This window comes from Sebastes fasciatus, chromosome 20 (assembly GCF_043250625.1).
Source record: "Sebastes fasciatus isolate fSebFas1 chromosome 20, fSebFas1.pri, whole genome shotgun sequence".
NCBI lineage: Eukaryota > Metazoa > Chordata > Actinopteri > Perciformes > Sebastidae > Sebastes > Sebastes fasciatus.
In genome coordinates this window covers 24,288,350-24,313,327 of record NC_133814.1, presented here as the reverse complement: position 1 = coordinate 24,313,327, position 24,978 = coordinate 24,288,350, and the positions used below count along the sequence as shown (strand labels likewise).

Here is a 24,978-nt window from a genome sequence, read left to right as displayed (position 1 = left end):
GAATAGCCCTTTTCAAAGCATACTTACTGTACATTTTCAGGAGCTTTCAGGCACATTTTCTCCTCCATCACTGAGCAAACACCATCCGCTGATGTCTCAGTGAAACTTGTACTTAGCATTTTTTTTTTTTTTTCTGGCGTGAATTCAGTTGAAATACTATAGAAAATAATAAATGTTAGGTGAATTAAAAAAAATAAAAATAATAAAAATGTTCACTTCCACGCCCCTTTCCCGCGCCCTTTACAGACCGGAAGCAGATATTACGTCAGGCTGTGACGTATGAGCAGCTGACGCCTGTGACTTGCTAAATGGAGACAGGACATGAGACATGCGACAGGAGCTGCAGCTGCTGGAGGAAAACAAACCTCTTTACCGGAGGATTCGAGCTCAAATAAGAACAGCCACATCGACCACAGCTGGCTGGATGCCAACATTACCAACAGAAGACCACATTTCACCTCCTGAAAGTGAGTAGTTTAACGACTAGAGGTAGCGTCGAGCTCATGTTTCCTGTAGCCAGTGTTTAGAGGTGTGATCATTCAGGACAAATAATTAAAGATTATGTACCTTAGAAAGTCTGTAGCTGCTTTTAAATGACATTAAGATACCTGTGAATTAGTTGGGTGTTTAAATGATACACTATCTTTGTTTTATTGTGTATTTCTTTGAGTTTCTTGTTAGGAGTCTGGATAATTAGCTTCATCTACAAGCTGTTTTCTGAATTATAAACAGTTTCAGGACATAAATCACTAATTTCATTACAGAAAACATACATCATAGCTTGAACACTTGGAGAAATAGCTGTTAAAAGTATTAGTAACAGTGGTTGGTAAGATAGTGGAAGAAACGTGGTGATGGAAGTTAGTTTCTCTGTGTTATTGATGCTATTTTGACAATTATTACATTTATTTATAAAGGGAAATGCCACATATCCTCTAGAGGATTTGCTCTGTTTCCTTATTTATATTATTGTAAATTTATTTATTTATTTATTTATTGGGGGGTGTGGTCAGACAAAATAGCAATTTGGAGACATCACCTTGGACATTTTGTTCTCTATTTTATGACTTTAATTGTAAATACTTGTTATTGTAGATACTTCCACTGTCTAAAGCTGACTACACATGCTTTATAATTCATCCACTTCCCATACATTACATAAAAGAACTTTATCATTATGCAAGTTTAACAAAATTGTAAATTATAAACAGTTTTAGGACATAAATCACTAATTTCATTACAGAAAACATACATCATAGCTTGAACACTTTGTCTGTTTAATGGAGAAATAGCTGTTAAAAGTATTAGTAACAGTGGCTGGTAAGATAGTGGAAGAAACGTGGTGATGAAAGTTAGTTTCTGTGTGTTATTGATGCTATTTTGATAATTATTAAATTTATTTATCAAAGGGAAATGCCACATTTCCTCTAGTGTTAAGTTCTTAAATGTGAGGATTTGCTCTGTTTCCTTATTTATATTATTGTAAATGTATTTATTGGGGGGTGTGGTCATACAAAATAGCAATTTGGAGGCATCAACTCTGACATTTCTTTTCTATTTTATGACTTTATTGTAAATACTTGTTATTGTAGATACTTTCACTGTCTAAAACTCACTACACATAATTTATAATTGATCATTATAATTCATCCACCTCCCATACATTGCATAAAATATTTTTTATCACTGTGCAAGCTTAATGAAATTGCAATGGTGCATTATATTAAAAGGCTTAACACATATTTACAAGGAATAAATAAGGCATGAGTGAGATAAAAGATTGGTGATGAATATAAATGATAAAAAGTGCAGAATCTGAGCAGTATAAGTACACAAATATAAGCAACAGGAGTATAATACAATACTGATAAAATACAACTAGAGTGTGCAAACATCAGCAGCAGATATATGTGCTGATTCTAAAACTTACTGATAGGTTGTTTGATTGTTTCTTTTGTTAAATATATCATTCTATAGTATGCGATATATTATATTTGTTAGTTGCTTTCTGGAGCTATAGGCACAAAAGAACTTCACTACACGTTGTACTGTGTATGATTGGGCACACAAAACAGTACACAGATCACTTGATAATGAAAAGAACCGTTTGTTGCCGCCCTAATTGACATATCATGCCCGTCCTCCTTACTGGTGTGCCACTCCTGATTATTGGTATGTGTTGAGTGAGTTAGACTGAGGAATCTTGATGTACCAGCTGTACACTTGATCTGACTATAAGCTGCTAATGGAGAATTTTACAAAGCTGTAAAGAGACTCAACAAACTGCTAGAAGTCCAGGAGAGGTTACTCTGCTTTAAACTCTTTGGAACTGCTCTTAAGAGTCTGAGTCACTGACCATAACCCCTGAATTGCCTGCCAGTGACTCGGTGGATTTTCGCTGACCAGCTTCTCTTTTTGAGAATGAGTCATCATGCTCATGACAACACGATAGAAGACATGCATGCTGTTTGATCTACTTTATTGAATCCCCTCCTCATTGATTTCTCCTCTCTTTGCAGTGCAGCACACGGTAGGATGATCAGCAACCAAGAAGAAGATGTAAGTAACCTTTCCCTCTTTGTCTACATCTACTCTCGTTGGTGAAATCTAAAACTCCCCCTTTGAAACTTCCTGGTAACTAAATGTCAAAGAACAACACCCCATTGTGTTTAAAAGCATTTGGGGAACTTGGATGTGTTTGAAGAGGAGGCATGTGTCACGTCTACAAAGTTATTAACTGTAGATCTCAATCTGTTGGTTTAACCACGATGCAGCAAAACACACACACCACACTTTATATCTAAACTTGTGACACTGTTTTTGTTCTTCAGGAGTTTGTTGCAGTGCGGGTCCAAGATCCCCGCATGCAGAATGAAGGCCACTGGAATTCATATGTGGATTATAAAATATTCCTACATGTGAGTATTAACACTTAAATTACAATATATCTGTCAATTTTCAAGCATAAATATCAAACATTTTGTGGTTTCAGCTTCTCCCCATGTGAAGATTTGCTGCTTTCTTTGTGTTATTTAATTGCAAATTGAATAATGATGATGAATTTAATGTATACACTCACCGGCCACTTTATTAGGTACAACGTGTGCCTAATAAAGTGGCCGGTGCTAGTACCGGCTGGTCTTCTGCTGCTGTAGCCCATCTGCTTCAAGGTTGGACGTGTTGTGCGTTCAGAGATGGTATTCTGCATACCTTGGTTGTAACGAGTGGTTATTTGAGTTACTGTTGCCTTTCTATCATCTCCAACCACTCTGCCCATTCTCCTCTGACCTCTGACATCAACAAGGCATTTCCGTCCACACAACCCCCGCTCACTGGATCTGTTCTCTTGTTGGGACCATTCTCTGTAAACCCTAGAGATGGTTGTGCGTGAAAATCCCAGTAGATCAGCAGTTTAATACTCAGACCAGCCCGTCTGGCACCAACAACCATGCCACGTTCAAAGTCACTTAAATCCCCTTTCTTCCCCATTCTGATGCTCGGTTTGAACTTCAGCAAGTCGTCTTCACCACGTCTAGATGACGTAATGCATTGAGTTGCTGCCATGTGATTGGCTGATTAGCTATTTGTGTTAACAAGCAACTGAACAGGTGTGCCTAATAAAGTGGCCGGTGAGTGTATATCACACTTTAAAATAGAGTAAAATCTCAAGGTGCTTCATATAAATGGTAGAACAATCATAAAACAAGCTTTAAAACAATCAAGCGATTAAAAGCGTTGAAATACGATAAATAAAATTTATAGAGAAAATATTTCAAGAAGTTAAATTATAGTAATTAAAAACTCTAGGGGAAGGCTAAGATTAGATTTAAAAACGACAAGTGAGTCTGATATTTGTAAGTTTTGGACTGTTGGTCAGACAAAAGAAAGACATGAAGACATCATGTTGGTCTATGGAAGGTTTAGAGGGTCATTTTTCACTATTTCCTGAAATGATTTCTGGAAAATAATCAACAACAAACATAAATGTTGGCTTCTGATTACGTAGAATGTGATTTTAAGACGTGTTGGTAATGACTAAAATCCTGCATCACCCTATGAGTAGCCTTTGTGGTTGAAAAGTGCCACACAAATAAAGTAGCCTCACCTTAAAGCTAGACGATGTGATGATACTTAGAAAGAGTTTGTCGCCAGATAAGAATTACTGCCAGTTTTATACCAGTGTACACTAATCTACAAACTTACAGTTTTCTATTAAGCCTGTCTCATACTACAGAATACATTTGAAGGTAATAGGTAGGATTCAATCGCCTGGAGCTTTAGGTACAATACCAGAAGACGTTTGAGACCATTTTCAATTTCAGAGTTACCCAACTCCAATCTATGGAAACCACTGAGTTCGCAGCAGCGTGGATTCCTTACACTGTTTGGACAGGAGTTGATGTCGTTGTCTGGGCAGCGGCCGGTGTCGAGGAATGCTGAGTCAGCAGCGAGGCTATAAGCCCAGACGGATATGTTGTGTGGGTGTTGAGTCATGAGATTGGCAAAGATCATGTGACCTCACATGATTTGATGTCCTTTTGGGTGTCATCAATATGCTATTGTTTTCCACTGGTAAATGAGAACAATGTATGAATTAAAAACAAACAAGTAGCTTTTCTAGATATTTCATCTCCACACACACCTTCTAGAAAAACTCTTCTCACGGCTTTTGTTGGCCGTCACTAAACCAAAACTATAAACCTGCACAACATTTAACTCTTTCAACATTTTCAACCTAAACACTTGGACAAATATTTGTATAATATATTTTAAAACTCCTGAAAAAGACACCCAAATCCTGGAGATTATTTTCTCAATAAACTGATGAATTGTTTTGTCGATAAAATAGTGAAAAACTGTCTTATAATTTCCCACAGCCTAGTGGGACATCTTGTTTTGCCTGACCAACAGTCTAAAAACCCCAAAATATTCAGTTTATTATCATATACGACAAAGAAAAGCATCAAATGCTCAAATTTAAGAAGCTGGAACCAGCAAATGTTTGTTATTTTTGCTTATAAAAAGACAAAAATAGTTATTTTCTGCTGAAGAATCGAGTGAATTGATTGAAACAGGGGAGTCACGGTGAAGACGTGATGCTACTGAGGACTTTAAACCCTCTAATAGAATTTGTTTTAATGATGAGAACTTGAGCAACGCTGCTTGTGAATTGATCACAGGCCGTCAGAGCTTATAATGCAAACATCAGTTGACACGTCACTGGAACAAATCTGACATGTGATAATGTTTTAGTTCTGCCATAAACTCAGCAGCAGTTGAGTCATTCCAGTTACAACGTTATGTTGGCAAGAGTGTGAATACAATGTAATCCATTTTAAAATGAAAGGATACGGCTGGTGTTTTTATTGTCAACAAATCCCACGGATGGTAAATGGACTAGCATTTATATAACGCCTTTCTAGTCTTCCGACCGCACAAAGCGCTTTACATGTCAGCATTCACATTCATACACTGATGGCAGAGGCTGCCATGTAAGGTATCAACCTGCCCATCAGGATCTAATCTAAATAAGAAAACTATAAATTGCCTCATACTTTGGCTCTGTATAATAATCTCGTATTGTTTTTAATTCCCAGACCAACAGTAAAGCCTTCACAGCCAAGACGTCCTGCGTGCGTCGGCGCTACAGCGAGTTCGCCTGGCTCAAGAAGAAGCTTCAGAAGAACTCCGGTTTGGTGTAAGTTGTTGTGAAGAGTGAGAGCAGCTAGTCCTGTTCTACTCTTCTTTTAATGTATTTTCTTATGACATTGTGGTGAAAGAGAAACATATTGTTGTCACAAATTTGTCTGCATTTCACCATTGTTTTCTATCGTTGTTTGTCTGTTCGTTGTTTTGTTTTCATCTGTTTCTGTATCGTATTTATTCAAGCAAATATCTCACACCTGTTTTCATCCCTGTAGGCCGGTCCCAGACCTTCCAGGAAAGTCCTTCTTCTCCTTCAGCAACGAGGACTTCCTGGAGAGGAGAAGGAAAGGACTTCAGGTCTTCTTGGACAAGTAAGTTCTTGTTCTTTAAAAAAAAAAAAAAAGTATTTGATGTGCTGTAAAAATGCAAACTACCTTGATAACACATACCTTTGTCCTGGCAGCGTGGTGAACATGACAGTATGTCTGTCAGACAGCCAGCTCCACCTCTTCCTGCAGACGCAGCTGCCAGTCGGTCACATCCAGGACTGCGTGCAGGGCCACACGCCTTACTCCGTGACGGACGCCATCCTCACCTACGCCTCGTCCAATCGGGGCTTCGCTCAGGCTCAAGAGGACGATCCCATCAAGGAGCCGAGTCTGACTGTTTCTTATGAGTCCATGGAGAGGTACGAGTGATCTAAACTATTGACCGAACGGTGTGGAAATTACCAGTTACCTTTGCTTCATCCATTCTATTTATTTAAGATTATTCATGTGGTATCTGTGTCTGCCATGGTAGTGAAAGATCTCAAATGTGCTGCATAGTCGTATGTTGATTCTTAAGGGTTCAGTTCTACCACCAACCCTTTCACATTGCACAATCATTAGATCCAATGTTGATATAGAAAATATTGCTTAATGTAGGTTTTAGACCATCACATTGGCGTTATTTGTTTATGTATTGAATTAAAGAAATAGTTATATAGGCTCTCAGACAGAGCCAGGCAAGTGGTTTCCCTCTGTTTCCAGTCTTTGTGCTAAGCTAAGCTAACCAGCTGCCGGCAGTAGCTTCATATTTAACATGAGTGGTATTGATATCATCTAACTCTTGGCAAGAAAGTGAATAAGCACATTTCTCAAAATGTTGAACTACTTTACAAGTTCCTGTTCTGTTTTTGTAACTGTGAGTTAAAGTGAATGTTTTCTCTTTCCCACTCCGCAGCCCGGCTCCTCATCAACCTTTCCTACAACCTAAAGAGATCTTCAACCCCGAGCTTTTGACAGGCTGTGACTCTGATCCTCCAGAAGAGCTCTGTGATAAAGACACAGTTGAGTTTCAGCACAAGGAGAAGTCCTCAGTGAAGGTCCTCCAGAAAGACAACCACCTAGAGGCCGTCGTTGAGGACTGTGGCCCGACAGGGGTGACCTTTTTTCTGGGTGACGGCCAGGACATCCCTGAGAGTCTCAGCCTTGGAGAAGAGACCCAGCAGAGGAGCTGTCAGATACAGACACCGGTGGAGGTGCACTCGCCCATGGGGACCGGCTTTGAGGAGAACAGGGTGGACAGCCTGTTTGAGGAGGAGTGTTCAGTAAGAGAGGAGAGCGTTAAGACATTAGATACAGAAGAGGAGGCGGCTGCTCCTCAGGCTGATCAGTTGGAAAGTTCTGGGGAGGCAGAGATGGTAAAATGTGTGGATTCTGCAGTAATTTTAGATTTTAAGGACAGTGACCATAAGGAACAGGGAACAGAAAGCGACACCGGTTCACAGGAGGGTGTTCTGGAGGTCGTCTGCTCTGAGGAGCAGGTTTTAGAAAATGTAATCTCTGAAGTTAATGCTCTCGAACATGTTGATATCACTGAGGTTCACATGGAAGACGTCAGCTGTCCCGAGGAGTTTGAGGTCACAGAAGGACAAAAAGAGGCAGAGGCAGAGAAGGAAAAGGTCGACTTTGAGCCAGAAATATGTGTGAGTTCTGCAGCAATTTTAGATTTTAAGGTCAGTGACTTTAAGGAACAGGGAACAGAAAGCGACGCCGGATCTCAGGAGGACGTTTTGGAAGTCGTCTGCTCTGAGGAGCAGGTTTTAGAAAATCATATAATCTCTGAAGTTAATGCTCTCGGACACGTTGATAGCACTGAGGTTCACGCTGAAGACGTCAGCTGTTCGGAGGAGTTTCACGGACAAATAGAGCCAGAAAAAAGTGATGAATCTGAGGTCAAAGACGAGACGACACTTCAGTCAGAAATCCATGAAGAGACTCACAACGTGCTCAGTGTCCCAGAGGTGGAAAGCAGAGGCGGCGACGATGACATTGCTCGACAAATGGACCAAGTCGAACAGGAAGTGGATCTGGTTGGGACCATAGATGATAGTGACGAGGACAGTCACTCATCTTCCAACGAGAGCATCGTCAAGGTCAGCGATGAAGAAAGCGAGACCGAGACCGAGGACTCGATCCCGGCAGCAAACGGCTACATAAAGACGTCTCCCGAGGAGGTCGCTCTCTGGCCACAAGTAGAGGCCTCCACTATAAACATTTCAGACTTACACATGAACGCATGTCCTGTGGAGAAAGAGGACATTTCCGCCCTGGAGGACGAAGACCTGCACTACATAACAGACATCAGTAAATCTCTGGATTTGAACTCAACTGAAAATAGTGACTTCAGCATCATAGAGAGCAGCTGCACGCCTGGGTTAGCGGATAGTAAATGTACGGAGCAGGAAACCTTGTCCTCGCTGTCTTTGGACGCCTCAGAGGAAACTCATGAGGTGGAAGTGCATTAGTTAGACGGCTTAATGACACCACACCGCTGCACCTTCACAGAGCCAGAGAAATGGATCATGGGAGTCTGCCAAAGACATTCGATCACACTTACATAAAAAAATCTGCTCATTATCCACAGTCTTCATAATGTAGATGATCCGGTCTGTCACACATGTTGTAGGTCTTTTAAAAACATATTTTAAAATGTGCATCTTCATTTACACTCAGGTAAACTAAATATTGGCACTGTTTTTCTCCTCTGCTGTGGATGATTGGCTTTCTGTGAACAGCAGAGGGTGCGCAAGTTCACAAAAGCATCTTTTTAATCCATATAATGAGGATCTAATGGTTTTATTCTTGTGAAGCTGTTGATTTTAACTTTAATGTGATTTCCCCTGAAATCTAGTCATGGTATTTTTTTGGGGAACTTGTACAAATTATGTCAGAAATAGACACTTGAATTAAAGGATATGTTCTCATTTTTGTTTACAAGTCTATATTAACACTCTTGTGTACCTTTTTTAAAGAGCTTTTGGTTGTAATTGATCCTACTGTCCATACTGACTGTCTAGAGATGCTTTCTGTCCTCTAATGTGAGGCTTCAGTAGTCTATTTAGTACCCATTTCAATCTGTGTTTCCTTACGGAGCTCCAGTGGAGGGACAGTAAGGAAACAAACTTGAACCACTTAATTTGTCTAACTCAGACTACGGAAGCCTCATATTAACTGTAGTTAAACTTTGAGGACTACAACGGAGCTCTTTAATGGCCAGTAGAGACGGGAGAAACAATCACAGCGACCAAAAACTGTTTGAATTTACTCTGGAGAATCACACACATGTTATTCCCACTCCCATTTAAAGCCTCATTTAATGTGAAACCCTTAAAATCACTGTATATTTTGAGTCCACTACTGAATCCTGATAATGATGCATTTAAAACGTAGCTGGTCTTCAAAATATAGACCTGCTGCTCGACAACAATCCTGTTTCAATTGGCACGTCCTGTTTATATTTGTCTAGAGATGAAAGACCCGCTGTATCAGAGATCAGCATTGAACTGGTTTAGTATCCTGTTTTAATTGAGGCCAAGCTGGTATTTATTATCAGAGAGGGAAAATAAAATATTTTAGCCCAACAAAGCACAAATAAATATTTAGTTTTGTTGATGAAATTTGTTGTAATTATAGTAAATGATCAGAATAATTATAGGAACCCCTGTGCAATAGATACCATCACCTTTTCAGTCCTGTTACCCTGATAATAATGTGCATTCTTGTAATTTCAGTAACATTTTCTGCTCTTTTACTGGATTTTTTTTAATGATCATAACTCCCTAAAGAGGAAACAGGGTGACACCGTGGTTTACATACACTAAGCTTTATCATTGTTAGCCTGGACGGCAGTTTTCATGTTATTGGGTTCATGTTAGGGGCTATAATACTGCCTCTTTGAGCGTTGTTTTGTTTTTGTTTAGTCACTTCTGTGAGCACAGCCTTAATTCCAATTAGTCTGAAACTTGGCTTCAGTTTTACCTCCACGTTGTTTTCACACACTACTGCTGCTGCTTGTTGCATTTAAAAAAAGGGACCCAGAGTTTTATTGTGCCGTTGCACATAGAAACCAGCCTCGTCACAGCTGTGGCATCAACTAGGTGGATTGTACAGTACTGGGGTTTGCTTTCTTTCTACACTATACATGAGAACAGGTATTTTTTTTTTTGCAATGTTGCTTGTAAAAAGTTTTTTAAAAGAATAAAATTTCCCCCTAAGAAGGAGACCTCTATTTTATAACCTGGATCTACAAGGGCAACGATAACCTGGGAGACTGTGTCTATGTAACTGTAATTTTATTTCAAATAAATAGTTTTTCTCCTTTTACTGTGTTACATGTGAATGTTTATTTCTGTGCTTTCACCTTTTTATTATACATGTCTTAAGGAACACATCTCATGGTTTTAAGACATGATATTGGAGCTTTTGTGCCGCCTAGTGGCTGAAAATGAAACAGTTAAATGACCCCACACAGAAAAATCACACACAAGCAGTAAAGGCTGTTGATATTTTTAGGTATTTCTGTGTAAAACTCCAAATACAATGTAGTTTAAAATATATTTTACATAATTTACACAACACCTGCTGATTTTTTTTAAATGTATGTCAGTGATGAAATGAGAAAATAAGCGACTAACAATTTACATATTTCTAATTTTAACCAGTGAATTGATAAATGCATCACTACAATAATTCATCAATTTGTACTAGAGCTGCAACGAACAGTTATTTTCATTATTGATAATTCTGTTAGTTATTTTTCTGATGAATTGATTAATCTTTTATTCTATAAAAAATTAAAACACTCGTACAAAGTCTGAAAAATTCCCGTCACAATTTACCAGAGCCTAATGACGTCTTCAAATTACTTTTTTGTTAAACCGGCATTTAAAAACACAAATATATTCAATTTATAATCATACAAAACAGAGAAAGGCAGCAAATCCTTACATTTAGGAAGCTTTTCTTGATAACAATTATCAAAATAGCTCAATTTTCTGTCGGCTGACAAACTGATTAATCGACTAATTGTTTTAGCTTTGTACATTAATATACCTTTACCAATGATTTATAGTGTACATGAGTAAGTACTACTGCAGCAGATGTACATGATATAATTTACAGTCTTATAGCAGAATAATTTTCAAATGACTAGAGATTATTTTACGGGGCAATCTGTGAAATTCATGGCCGGACGTGTCAGCAGCAGCACTGTAAAATAAGAACACACTATCAGAGAAACATGCATTAATAATTCAGTATTCATTTCAAGCTGTGCTTATCTAACTGTATTAGGGAATCATTTTCTTAAATAGGACAACCGACGCTGTAATCACGCTTTTGTTGCACATATTTATTCTCACCCATTGCCCCGCTCAGATTGCTCTACGCAGTACTTTTTCCAGCCAGCAGATGCCATAAATGGCAGGTCAACGACTGAATATACCTCAATGGCAATCTGGATGAGTACCAGGGGGACCGTTTCTGTGTATTAGGCCACAGTAATGGTCCATAATGCTGATGATAAGCGAGTGCCTCGGTACCTGTTGGAGCTCAGAGGATGTAGGCAGGGTGCAGGAAGTCCTTGGGGACGATACCCACGGTGCCGTTCAGCTCGCCGACCCACCAGCCGTGAATGTTGTACTCCTGTTTGGGCCCGAAATGAACAAATAAAACAACCGTAAGTCCACGAGGGGCTCAAGGACAAGTCAACACAGCACCAATCTCACATTTTTATTTGATTTGAGTGCACTGTTTGTCTCATGTTATTAACATTAGAACAACCATTCGAATGATTTGAACTGCAATTACATGTGGCGCTGATCCCTTACAGTGGCTGCTACGATAATAAGGTTAAAACGGTGTGAACTCAACTTTAGTGAAGGAAATCCAGGAGAGTCTAGATCCCACCCACGAGACAGCCATGTACAATATTCTAATAGACACTGGGGCGCACTAGCCTCGAGGGTTTTTACTCAAAAATGGGAGAAAACAGTAAACAAGACTATTAAGAGAGTGTCTAAAATAATAAAGTTCTTTTTTTTTTACTGCTCAGAAGCCAAAACAACAGCCTGTTTTCCCAGACTAATTATAACAAGACTTCATGTCTGCACTGTGATTACAAAGGAAACAGGAGTCGTCCATTTATGCCTAGAAAAACTAAGATTAAATGCTCTGGTGACTTAAAAAAAAAAAAAAGACCTCAATGAAGTTAATAAAAATTCTCACTTTCATATCACCAAAAGTGGAATACCTTTAGGGCATAAAAGAAAATAAGCAGCTTCAGCAAATCAGTTGTTTTTTTTGTAACTCCTCGAGGGCATTTGCAATAATTTTGGACATTTTATAGACTAAATGTTAAAGACATAAAAACAACAAAGCATTATGCATCCATTTGAATAGTTTCAATCGATTAAGTTCGGAAAATAAAATAATTTCAAGTCATAAAAAAAACACTTCCACCTGACTTGCTTACGTAGTTAATAAATACAATAAAACCCTGGTTTGACTGAATTAAAAACACATTTTTGAGTAGGAGGAAAGTATGTATCCTACAAAGAAAATATAATTAAACACACTGAGCTGCTGTCGTTTGAGGCTAAAATTTGACCTTAAAAATAAATGTCACTCTTTTAAATAGAGCCTTATCATTTAATTATCGTTGGCTGAATCCGTAATGTTGCATTTTACAATTTACATTTGTGTTAATAAATGTCACTCTTTTAAATATAGGCTTAATGCAATGTTTAATTATTGTTGACTGAATCCGTTTTGTTGTATTTTACAATTTATATTTGTGTTTTACCTTTTTGGAAGTATCAAAATGAATTGAATTAAATTGTGGGTGAGATTTCATGTTGCGTGTAATCATCAGTGAATCACAATCAAACCCATGTTAGATCAAATTTATACTCTCCTAATACACAATTAATTGCTTATTAGGTTAAATAATAAAGATATTAATTGGAAGTGAAAATATTCTACAGTCACGGCCCATAAAGAATTAAAAACATGCAGATATTTTGTGCATTTTCCAGATCTAAAAAACTCTGTAACAACATTCATTCTTACATTTTAGGAACTGGAGTCACATCAACAACCACATGATCATCTGATCGCAGCAGTTGGGCTCTAACTAGATGTGTACTAGATCAATATTTGGCCAGAGACCAGAGGGGCGTTGAAGCCCAGCAGTCGGAGCAGAGGAGGCACCAGCCGGCCGTCATTTTCCTGCCCTGATGGAGCGAGGAGCCTGGCCACTCGTCTCTCCTCTGTTCTCCAGCAGATTGAGAATGGCTGCGTGAACAGTTTGTCTCGGCACTGAGCAGAAGACGAAACGCTCAACTACACACACATACTGCGTACAATAAGTTTTACATGTCTGAGATTGGAATCAGACTTCTTGCTCTGACAGGTTCTAGTTGTGAAAACACACACATACTCTGACATGACGAACGGCATTTTGTCAAAGGTTCAGCCCGTCTTCCAGACCTGACACCTCCCTCCGTCCAGAGGAATGAGGCCTGCAGCTAATGAGAGGTGTTTGGACAGCGACGATGAATGGATCGCTTAGAAAGTGATAAACCTACAAGACTCAAGTGTTCTTACAGCTCAAACAGGTACCCACAATAAGCAGATTGTCCATCCAGGCCTCATCGTTTTCCCCTTCGAGCCTCGCTGACAGCTCACACTGGGACGCTCCAGTGTGTTTGGCTGTCTGACAAACTCTGACTGACAATTCGGTGTGTGTTTGAGCTCATAAAGCAGGGGGAAAGTTAAGTCCGAAATGGCCTTTTTATGCTCCCCATAAGACGGTAAGAGGGAAAAGCCCAGTTGCGGAAAGCTGGCTCTGGTTCCCATTCGTGATAGCGTGAACAGAGGAGGAGGAATGGGGGAGACAGACGGACGGGGGGGGAGGCATCGGAGAGAGGGAGCGAAACAGTTTTTCTCTCCCTTGGGGGCGTCGCAGCACTATTCCACCAACCGTAGTGACAGAGAGTTTTATTTATCTCCGCGGCCCATCTGTGCAGTCGGTCTCAAATTCTCCCTGAGAAAGGTCTTTTGGATTATCAGCGCCGCCATTTTAATACAACTGCTACATCACAGAGTGGGTGCCAATGGCGGTGGAAGTCTGTCAGGCGTGCAGAGTCCATCTTCCTCATACTTGAAATGGGTTCATCCAGAGTACACCTGCTGTAATAGGGACATTCCAAGAGGCGTGGAGAGTAAATTATCCAAATGACAAAAACTATGCAAACTCCTCAATGTCCTCTTCCTTCTGTTTGTTTTCCCCCTTTTTGTCTTTTAGGTTGATTTGTTTTTGTGTGATTTTGCATTTTAAGCTCCGAAACGCCAACGCCGGGGCAAAGAACGGGCATATATCGGCTCATTGTGGCACTTTGTGGTTGTCTGAAATGGAAGATGTTTCCTCCAGGATGCTCTGGGGGTGATGGAAATCAAGCGTCTCCCGAGTGGCTGGGAGACGTCTGGTTTCATCTCATTAACAAGATGTAGCAGGGTACACAATGTGTTGTCTGAGAGGTGACACATATCAGAGCCGCTGTTTGCTGCAACCTGGATGCAGATCAGATCCACTCTGTGAGGGGGAGCAGAGGGAGGAATGGAGGGATGATGGGGTTGAGGGGGGGGTGCCAAACAGCGCCGTGTCGTGGCGGCTGGTTGACTCGTTGACCTCCCGGTGACTCCTCCGCCGAGAGAGCGGGGAATGAGCGTGGGCGGGGCTGGCACTGAGAGTGGGTTGCCATGACAACACCTGCAGTGTACCGGCGCGATCGTTTATTTACCACTCAGGGGGCTGGCTAATGGTGGCATTCTGATAGGCCCATCGCTCATGTTCCCGACCGGAGGACGGATTGACAGCTACCCGAGCCTGAAGCGGGGAGAAGGTGAGTCGAGGTTGGGTGGATGCGGTGAAAGACAACGGGGGTGAGGCGGGTGACGCCATCATCACCATCACCATCACGCACCTGAACAAAACACAAGCTTTAAAAATCTCTGGCAGGAAATAAATGCACCTTTTTTTGGGGGGGAGAAATGTAAAATTCTGTAGAGATTCACCCTCTTCTTCACCTCTTTTCCTTTCTCATCTTGTTCTCACACACATGCACACAGATGAAACACACACACATACACACACACACAATCCCAAATGCATACAAACTATGGGGAGTGCTAATAAGCCTGACACATGAGGCATCTTTCCTCGGCCACCAGCTGACTGAGGCAGGCCTTGGGCGTGATGGAGCGCAGGAAGTCTCTCATTGCCCTGCCGCTGAACCCGCCGCCTGGGTGTTACAATCTCTCCCTCCCTCCCTCCTTTCCCATCTCCAACCCCCTCCCTACTTTCCTCCCCTTCCTCTCTTTCCATCTCTCCTGTAGCAGCCTTTCCGCTTGCATCCTCTCTGTTGTTTTTTTTCTGCATCTCTTTCTCCTCTACATCGACTCATCAGATACACTGCAGCTCTCTGCAGTTCTTCCATCACTGGTCACTCTAACAAAGAAACATGGACACCTCTAACCAGAGATCTGTAACCCCACTATTAGGTTAGCGAGCTCTCCTCACTGCTCACACAGGTAACACCTGATAATACCTGAAAAAAAGGCTTATTTTGGGGCAGTTATAAGGATTCAGTGCCAACAGAAATCTTGTCGATATCCATCCAGAAATATGGAGGATAATTCTGCACAACCAGAGATCGAAATGGCTACTTAGTGTCCATTTTTTTCCAAGTGGGCTTTTAATTAAATCAGTGAATTGGCTTCAAATTGGAAACATGACAGAGCATGAGAACGTTTGAAAATATCTCAGGGACGATGAGATTTAATAAAAAGAAAACCTACTCGCTCCTTTCTAATGCACGCCTGGGATTACAGATAGCTCCTTAACTTAATAGCAATTTAAAGTGGATTTGTGTATGCCACTGAGTGTCTGTAATGATGGCTGTTTACGCCGCCCCTCATTTATAATAATTAAGCAGAATGGATTGGGGGTGGGTTGCTCGGACGCGGTTCTGGGCTATTGGCTTGGGCTGAATAATGACCTACTGTAGTTGACCGGGGGATGACCGCTGCCTCCTGCATGACCCCAAACCCCAGACTCACCCCCTGCTACTTTGGGTGGTAAATAGGATGTCTTGCCTGTCTATAGCGTCTTGGTGTCTATGGCCACAATAGCAGCCAGGGGTCTTTAAATGGGTGTGTGACAGAGAAAAGGAGAAAGGAGAGGGGGGCCAGGGTTCACACAAAAGAATAAAGGGATCCACCCTCTTTGTCTCTCTTGTTTGACTTTTCCCATCTGATTGTTTGCCCACTTTTCCTTTTCTTCAGCTGTATTCAGCCGGTGTGACCTGTGGGCAGCGGCCCAAACCAGCTTGTTAAACAGAGAAGAAGCCGGTTATGACCCTAAAGAAAGGCCGTCACAGGTAGCCGGGACAGAATACGAACACAAAATGAGGTTTAGAAAACTATTATTTAAATTTTTATACCATAACTTGTATTTATAAGAAGCTATAAATCACAGTATGTAAATCTATAAGGCTGTAAATCAGCTTTTGGGTTATAAAAATCGTCCCGTTACAAGACTCTGATAGAAACGGCCACAAGGTGTCAGTGGTGTCCATGTTCTCAGTGAGTCTAACAAGCAGCTGCAGCTGAACACTTTGGCCAAATGTGATGTGACGCTCCGCTTTGGGAGACGCACCGGATTGGCTGGCCCGTCTCCCCTCTCTGGTTGGACGGCGAGTGGGAGAGGGGGGAGAGGTGAGCAGGGCGATGGAGAGAAAGAGGAAGAGGTGGCAGCAGCGCTTGCCAGAGTTTTAAGGACCCTGGATGGGTTTGTGCCATAAATCTCTTCCCACTCCATCCCGCCGTTCTCCATGAGTGCCTGTGGGAATACAGGAATGTGACAGCTGACCTGTAGAGCCCGTGTCTTTTGATTCTGGACACATAAATTAAGAGGGCAAGAATGCAGGACAAGCGTACGGTTCAGTGTGGGACATGGCCGACAAAGTACACAGGCATTACACGTGTCGGGGAGAAGTGAAACAACAGCTTTAAGCCCCTGTGATAAATTAACCGACCACACATTGTAAATCCTAGAACAAATATCTGGTTGCATGTGATGATGCAGTGAAAATGTGTGCGAAACATCTCAACAATTTAAATAGAAAAAATCAGTGTGTGATATTGCAGAAAACCGAGCTCACCGGTATTTGTCATACGCACACTCTAATGTCAGCGTAAAGCTATAATGCGCATTAGAAAAATGCAAGCTCTCAGAAATGAAATGCCAGAGCAAAAAACTCACAAGATGGATTTAACGGTGTGTTTCTACCTCATGCATCAAGCGGCCGAGCATCGCCATCGAGCTCTGCGGAAAGCAAGTTAGGCATCGCTGGAACCGGCGGCGGAGGCAACACTACGAGATTAATTCCCTCGAACTAATGGGATTCATATGAGTTGTGAGGTTCCTAATTTATTTACTTTGTCAGGGATACACAGATATGCACACACACACAGCAACACACAAGGGAGAAAAAACACAAATACAGTAAAAATGCCCCCACTTTACAGTAAGTGAGAGATCAATAATGATGGATGAGGGCCTTTTATACAATCGGCATGTTCTCCTCAGTTCACAGCCATATGACACCGCGCCTGTGGCTATCCCATTCTGCACTTCAGCAGTCAATCACATCCCAGCTTTAAAAATAACAGTTTGTTAGCACCATTGATTTAGCACTTAGAGCGTGTCCTTATTACCTTGTAATTATGGTCAGTGTTGACATAACAGCACAGACAACCAGGCCTCCCACCCTCTAAGAGAATTTATGGGCCCTGGTTTTATTACGGCCATTTCATGTGTCTGGGTCCCCAGTTAAGCGACTGACTTGAGTTCTAGCCAAGGGCCCGTATTTCACTCATCGAGGTCAGGGTTCTCAGGAATCCCCCCGTAAAAACTGAACGCCGTCAGGGGCCTGCGTGTACACACAGAAGACGCAGGGAAGCCCTCCCCAAGGGCTCATTAAAACAAATAGCCGATTACAGGCTATAATCCAAATAATGCTATTCATGGGGGGAAATGTGATGCTTTTAGGACGCAAAATGGGACACGGGTGGAGTCGTGTCGTCACGCAAAACCAAACAGTAGGTCCGGAGATCACCTCTAAATAATTTACAACCAGACCCTCGCTTTAAATCCATTAGAGGATAGTTAGAATACTCTCTCGCAGTCTGTCACGATGTTATGACTTCGGCGTACAGCTTGACAAAACAAGAGTAATCTGTGTCATTAAGATTGGGAGATACTACAACCTAGACTTGCTTCCAACCTGGACTTAGTTTGCTTTAAAGGTCTTCGGTGAAGCAGTAATCTGATCCATACAGTGAAAAGTAACACGCCAGGCAGCGCTGGGGCTGTTTGAGGCGGATCTGTAGCACAGAGCCAGGTCCCCTTTGTTTCCCCAAGTACGCCGCCTTTGTCATCCTTACGTGAAAAATGGACGTGGCTGTTTTGACATTTTCCCCCTATCAACCAGCACGCACAAGACAGAGAAGGCTGGCATCTCATTAATCTGGCACTGCCAAGAGAACCTCAATTAAAAGTCCATCTTCTGTGAGGAGCATATTTCACCTGTGCCATATCTGCTCTTACGAACAAAAGGCTGCATTTCCTTCAATGTAAACTGATGCTGTTTGTTTATCCATCTAAACCTTGATTTCTTTAATGTACTATAAAAGTGACAACATTATTATTTTCTAGTTTGAGTGCAGAAACATCGCAAATAATTAAAATTCAGTGGCTGCAGCTACTGATTAAAGATGCAAGAAATCATGAGGTTGAAGACATAATTTGTCAATCTCTCCACTGCATAATTACCAACAAAAAAAAAAAGCTGAATATACTGTAAATTCTTCCTCCCTCCTCTCTTCAGATAATTTAGCCTAAACACAGAACATGATGGTTCAATTTCAAGCCGACCAATAGAAACGGTCTGGGAACAAGTCCCTGCACGCAGCAGAGTAAAAGTGCCCAAATTACAAGCCATTGATTTCCAGTAGGGTGGCTTTTCACTGGTAGATACTCTGCATGTAACTACAAGATGGCCATAAAACACGAGGAAATAGATTGAGAGAAAAAGAGCTGAGATGCAGTATGGCTTCACCTGCAGTTTGTGTCAAACAGAAAGGAAGGGCTTCGCATGGCTGCCTACTCAATTAACCCCTGTGATAGAGGCTCCATAATGAACAACAGCACCATTACGCAGCGCCCGAATGGCACTTCACCCTAGTGGCCTGGGAATAGACAATGCCACTGTTGGTGCTTCGCTGCTGCATCGAGACACAAGTGCTCACTAACAGAGGAATTTAGACGTTGGGGATATCAGCATGTTCACAAAGTAAACGAGGGCAAAGTGATTACTGGTATCGATGTTGTTTAACCCTTAAATAATTACTTATTCTACAGGTCTGCGTCACATTTTACTCATTTTAAACTAGTGTAATTGCTCCTGTAATTATGTCTTCGAGTCAAGGGTGCAATCAGGAGTGGCTCCCATTAAACAGTGATCTCCCATTTTAACTGACTGGGAGACAGTGTGTCCAGAAACCACAGAATACTGTTTGAATAACCTCTTTGGTGGTGATGGTGATGGTGATGCTGACCTTGCTAATGATGTAGATGAGATCTCCTCTCTGGAAGGGCAGCTCGTCCGGCTCGTCGGCCTGGCAATCCCATAAACCCTGGTAGTAGTTAGCGTAATCTGATGACCAAGCTGAGAGGAAATGCAGAGCGCAAATTTAAATAAAAGAGCAAGACAATGTTCTTTTCCCCACTGTGAACTATTAAGCCGGACATTTCCCTGGTTATTAGCAGCAGACTGTGATGAGGTTCTGACCTTGTTTGTTGTTCTTTTCACTGCTCTCATCTGTCGGATCTGGAAAATCCTCATCTAAACAAACAAAGCACAGCAAACACAACAAAATTATTAGGGCTGTCAAAGTTAACGTGATAATAACACACAAATTTGTTTTAATGGCACTAATTTCTTGAACGCATTAACACAATTTTTTCTCAAAGGTAGAGTGAAGATACTGGTATCATATGAAACTAGAAAACCTAAGAACATTTTGTTGAGGAAAAACTGTCTGTATTCAAAGGGCTCCCTTGACCTCTGATCTCCAGATATGTGAATGTAAATGGGTTCTATGGGTACCCACGAGTCTCCCCACTTTATGATAATCACATGCAGTTTGGGGCAAGTCATAGTCAAGTCAGCACACTGACACACTGACAGCTGTTGTTGCCTGTTGGGCTGCAGTTTGCCATGTTATGATTTGAGCATATTGTTTTATGCTAAATGCAGTACCTGTGAGGGTTTCTGGATCAACATCTGTCATGGTTTTGTGTTGTTAATTGATTTCCAATAATAAATATATACATACATTTGCATAAAGAAGCATATTTGTCCACTCCCATGTTGATAAGAGGATTAAATACTTGGCAAATCTCCCTTCAAGGTACATTTTGAACAGATAAAAAATGTGTGATTAATCGCAATTAACTATGAACAACCATGCGATTAATTGCGATTTAACATTTTAATCGATTGACAGCCCTAAAATTATTATTTGTAACAGAACATTTTAACTAGATATCAGGACGTAAACATTTTAATTTCATTATTTAACAGGAAAAAAACAGCAAAATAATGATAAGAAACATAACCTGCTGCTCAAGTAAAACTGTTTTTCAGAGGGTTTCTTTTTGTCTCACACATTAAGGACAAATGTGTAGTAGAAAAAAAAGAGAGCAACATGATAAAACAAAACAAACAAAAAACAAATAAAATGGATCATCAGCCAATGCTTGATGCATCTCTACATAACACATGATGACTATTTTTCTTTAACCAGACTGAACTCCTCAGTGAGGATCAATTTGTTCACATTCATCAGAGACGCAGGCAGGAAAAGTTAAAGAAAAAGAGGTTGTCTTTAAGGCACGCGGAGGCGGACGTGTCATTGACTGCGGGGCGTGGCACCCGGTGGTCTGAGAGGTGACACAGTGATATGCCTGCCCTCTGTCTCCCACATCCATCCTTAACAGCAGCAGGCTGACAGCCACGCCACAACCCGGCAACACTATCCACCTTCCAGCACAACCTGCGCCTCTGCTTCCAGGAAGACCGGGAAGGACGACACACACACACACACGCGCCCCACCCACACACACACACACACACACACACACTGTACATCCAAATGCATATTTGTGATTATGTGTACAGTTTGGATGCAGAGCGTGTATATGTTAGGGTGATCTTTTCTTCCTGCTTTTCTTTCTCAAGCACACACACTTTCAGGTTGATGCACATTACAAAATTATAATATTAAATCTCTGGCTTACCTAATGAAATATGAAAACGTCGTGCATTGTTACCGAACCAAAACGCGTAAAAAAAAGTGATTTTAATTCTGTTTGCAAAGGGTCCAAACATTTGTTCAGCACTCTTCACCTGCTGTACAGAAGAGCATCCCTCAGTCGAGAGGCCACCGCTATGGGCCAACGGTTTCTATATCAAAGTGATTTAATTTTCCAGTCAATAAAATCAGTCATCAGCACCAGAGCCAATACCGCCATCACTCTGCGTTCTGCCTGCGACTGAGCCATGTTCGGAGTTTTGCTCCGACAAAACTGAGGGGGCTCATCACAGAGAAAATGATGCTTCACTGATACTCAACATTTTTGTTCGCTTGTATGGCTACTGCACATGGAAAATGTATCTCATAAGGGGGCAATTTTGCAAATTCTTAATATTTTACAGATGTTTAATGCTAAAGGGACACTTTGCAGATTTTAAACTTACTTTGAATAGTTGCAGTATGAGTGGTATGTGCAAATGAGCGATGTTTGGCTTCCCACTGCTCTGTCATCGCTCTGCATTCTGCCTGTAACTGAGCCATGTTTGGAGTTTTGCTCCGACAAAACTGAAGGAGCTCATCACAGGGAAAATGATGCTTCACTCCTACTCGACATTTTTGTTCCTTAGTACGGCTACTGCACATGCAAAATGTATCTGAGTGAGTGCAATTTTGCGAATTCTTAATATTTAACAGATATTTAATGCTAAAGGGAAACAGATTTTAAACTTGTATGTGCAAATGAACGATGTTTGGCTTCTCTCTGCTGCGTGGTCCCGGAGCTCCGCGCTCATTCGCCTGCAATAATCCGCCTGATGACGTGAAATGGTCCGTTTCGCATCATCCGGCGAACTCTTACCAGTAAATGAGCGGGGAGTTCTGGGTGCCTGCAACACGGATGGAAGCCAAACATCGTTCATTTGCACAAACCACCCGCAACGCAACGACACAAAACCAGTTGAAAATCTGCAAAGTTTCCCTTTAACAACTTTGGGAAATTAATCTTTAACTTGAACAATAACTCTTGCAAAATAATCTTTAACGTTCATGTGAGCAATAAATGAAGTAAAGTCTAACAAATTTACAAATACAGTCATTACAAACTAGACTACTATCCAGGATGTTTCTATCTATCTGTGCAATATCAACATTTCATATTCACATGTGCAATAATGTGAACTCAACCACTCATTCAGTCTATCTTTTATATCTTGTTTTCTACTGTTTACTTACTTACTATATCTTTATTGTTTACTTGCTTATCTATTAGATGTAGTTTTGTTTTTTACTGATGCCTCTTGTTGTTTGCACCGTCCCCCTTTGCTGCTGTAATCCTGCAAATTTCCCCGCCGTTGGACTAATAAAGGATTATCTTATCTCATCTAGAAAGGAAGATTCTTCCAGTACAAAGACAAGTTTGTCTTTTGCAATTCTGATCAATGAGAATAATAAAATAATATTTAACAGTGTCTACTCACTGTGTAGAAGTTGTAAGTGAGCAAAGAGAGGTGCAGGATGATTGATAAGTGAAGGGGTGAGAAAGTGAACGAAAGAGCCCGTCATTCGATATGCCATCTGTGGTCAGAGTCTGTACCTCTTCCCAGATGGCTTTGAACGCCGGCGTGACAGTCTGAAGACTGATTTCCCTCTCACCAGTGATTTTGGCAAAGGTAATGTACTCAGTGAGTGAAACAGAATCTTGATGTATCTTATTTAATAGAAACAGTGATGGACGACAGCCCTGAGAAGATCAGATCACCCCTTTTGTCCTTCTCGGGATCTTGTAGCCACCCTGACACATGGGGCTGTCTCCCCCCTCAGTAGGGACTCACACTCGCCGGCTCGCAACATTCTCAATCAAACTCTAATTTCTATTAAACATGTGACATTAAGAGCTCCAGAACTATTTTAAGCCCTGAGAGATGCAGTTTTTGCTTCCTTTCAACTAAATTGCTGTTGCTAGGCAATTTTAGCCAAAACTCTGCTTAGCGGATTGAATTGTAGGCTATTTGTTGCCTGGCAACATTAGCTAATTGGACGTTCTATGACAGAGCATTCGGAACTACGCGGCTCTCGCTGATTTCAACAACATAACTGTTTCTCAACAGATGGCTCTCAGTGAGATAAGACCAGAGGAAGCTGATTTCTAGTCAGTGTAAGCAGAGTCTTCCCGTCCTGCCCTGTGTGCCTCTGCAGCAGCCACCTCAGTCCTGACAAGCTTATTAGTGTTGCTTGATTTAAAATGAGCGATCCGTCTGGGTGTTGTGGTGGTAGGGAGGTACCTGGCAACACAAATTTCACAGCCAGGGGAGATCATCACAAATATTTCTTGTTGCAAAAAATCCCTCAGGGCTGGAGTGTGCGTGAGGCACAGCGACTGGGTCTATTTGTCTGACTGAGTATCATGAGAGTTTGTGTGTGCGCAGCCTTCTTGTCTATTTATCTGTGTGTGCGTGTGTGCATGCGAGGCAACCACATCCTCATACCTGGCAGCACCTCGTAGATATCCTCGTCCTCGTCGTCGACCTCCCCCTCCTCGTGCCCTCCTCCCAGTTTGCCGCTCTGAGAGGCCCGGGCAGCACCGGGCAGAGGCGGGGGAGGGCCCACCTCAATGTCATCATAGGTCTCCTCTTCCTCCTCCGCATCCTCCTCCTCGTCATCGTCGCAAGGGATGGAGGTGGAGCGGAGATCTATGGAGGGAAGGAGAGACAACGTGATGGGCGGCGTTAGCGTCAAGACAGAGCACAGCGTGGCACAGAAGACACACACACATACATTAAAGGGTAAAGTAAGAGAAATGCTCGAAGGGTCCTGACTGCACAACAGGCGAGGACACGTTCCATACAGCAGCAGTGGCAACCACTGGAGGCTTGAATTCTGCCTGCAATTATGGATTATTTTCATTACCTATTAATGTATTTATAATTTGTTTTAATTAAGCAATTAATTGCGGAGTCTGAAATAGTGAAAAACAGCCATTATTATTTCCCAGAGCCCACGGTGACGTCTTCAAACTGCTTGTTTTGTCTGACTAGCAGTTCAAACCTAAAAAATAGTTAATGTACAATTATATAAAACAGAGAAAAGCAGCAAATCGTGAAATTTGAGAAGTCAGAACCAGCAAATGTTTAGCATTTTCATATGATAATAACTTGAATGCAATGTAATTTTCTGCTGCTAGGGGGGTCTCTCAATCAAAACAATAACAAAAGACGGAGTTTGGTGACGTCGTGAAGTAGCGTTGTTGTCCTCACTACCATTGCTGGCGTCATTGCAGTCAGCTTTTCCCAGTTAAGATTCCTTTAGTGTTCATCGTTCAGGAGGTTTTTATCACAGAGGTCTCCTCCGTTCCAAAACAAACGGACTCGCTGATTAAAACCGGTAAAAACACTGATTAAAGCAGCTTCACATTAAAAATCTGTGTTTCCCTGACGCTGTTTTCGGTAGACACAGGACGTCCCGGAGGGGCTGTAAGCCAAGCTGCTGCTAACTTTTGCTCAGCTTGTTTCTCAGATAACTTAAGATCCAGACGTCTGATGACTAAAATCCTTCATCTGGTTAAAATCTA

The 24,978-nt window shown here is 41.5% G+C and overlaps 2 protein-coding genes across 4 annotated transcripts in view; one reads left to right on the top strand and one right to left on the bottom strand.

The window, feature by feature from the left end:
• Positions 1-273: 273 nt before the first annotated feature.
• Positions 274-10,295, top strand: snx11 (sorting nexin 11). Of its 2 annotated transcripts, none has more exons than XM_074619757.1 (7): positions 274-467; positions 2,525-2,559; positions 2,832-2,918; positions 5,598-5,698; positions 5,922-6,017; positions 6,110-6,334; positions 6,871-10,295. In XM_074619757.1, the coding sequence occupies exons 1-7, from the start codon at positions 329-331 to the stop codon at positions 8,435-8,437; spliced, it is 2,250 nt and encodes a 749-aa protein (XP_074475858.1). In that variant the 5' UTR covers positions 274-328; the 3' UTR covers positions 8,438-10,295. The 2 variants fall into 2 exon arrangements, with proteins under 2 accessions (XP_074475858.1, XP_074475859.1); XM_074619758.1 differs by having other exon boundaries at positions 304-467; positions 2,520-2,559.
• Positions 10,296-10,466: 171 nt separating this feature from the next.
• skap1 (src kinase associated phosphoprotein 1) overlaps positions 10,467-24,978 on the bottom strand; it is a 37,002-nt gene continuing 22,490 nt past the window's right edge. Inside the window, exons 9-13 of one of the 2 annotated variants that reach the window (XM_074619760.1) lie at positions 23,897-24,100; positions 19,886-19,939; positions 19,653-19,762; positions 11,513-11,615; positions 10,467-11,198 (exon numbers count right to left, since the gene is read on the bottom strand). In XM_074619760.1, coding sequence (XP_074475861.1) covers positions 11,523-11,615; positions 19,653-19,762; positions 19,886-19,939; positions 23,897-24,100 — 461 coding nt within the window. In that variant the 3' untranslated portion in view covers positions 10,467-11,198; positions 11,513-11,522. The remainder of the gene's footprint in view (positions 11,199-11,512; positions 11,616-19,652; positions 19,763-19,885; positions 19,940-23,896; positions 24,101-24,978) is intronic. The other variant, XM_074619759.1, reaches the window with a different exon arrangement.

What these genes read in the sequence shown, in the direction of transcription:
- snx11 (XM_074619757.1), top strand. Translation starts at nt 329, where the DNA reads ATGCGACAGGAGCTGCAGCTGCTGGAGGAAAACAAACCTCTTTACCGG. An exon ending in TCAGCAACCAAGAAGAAGAT is followed by an intron (nt 2,560 to 2,831) that starts GTAAGTAACCTT and finishes TTTGTTCTTCAG; the next exon opens with GAGTTTGTTGCAGTGCGGGT. An exon ending in CAGAAGAACTCCGGTTTGGT is followed by an intron (nt 5,699 to 5,921) that starts GTAAGTTGTTGT and finishes TCATCCCTGTAG; the next exon opens with GCCGGTCCCAGACCTTCCAG.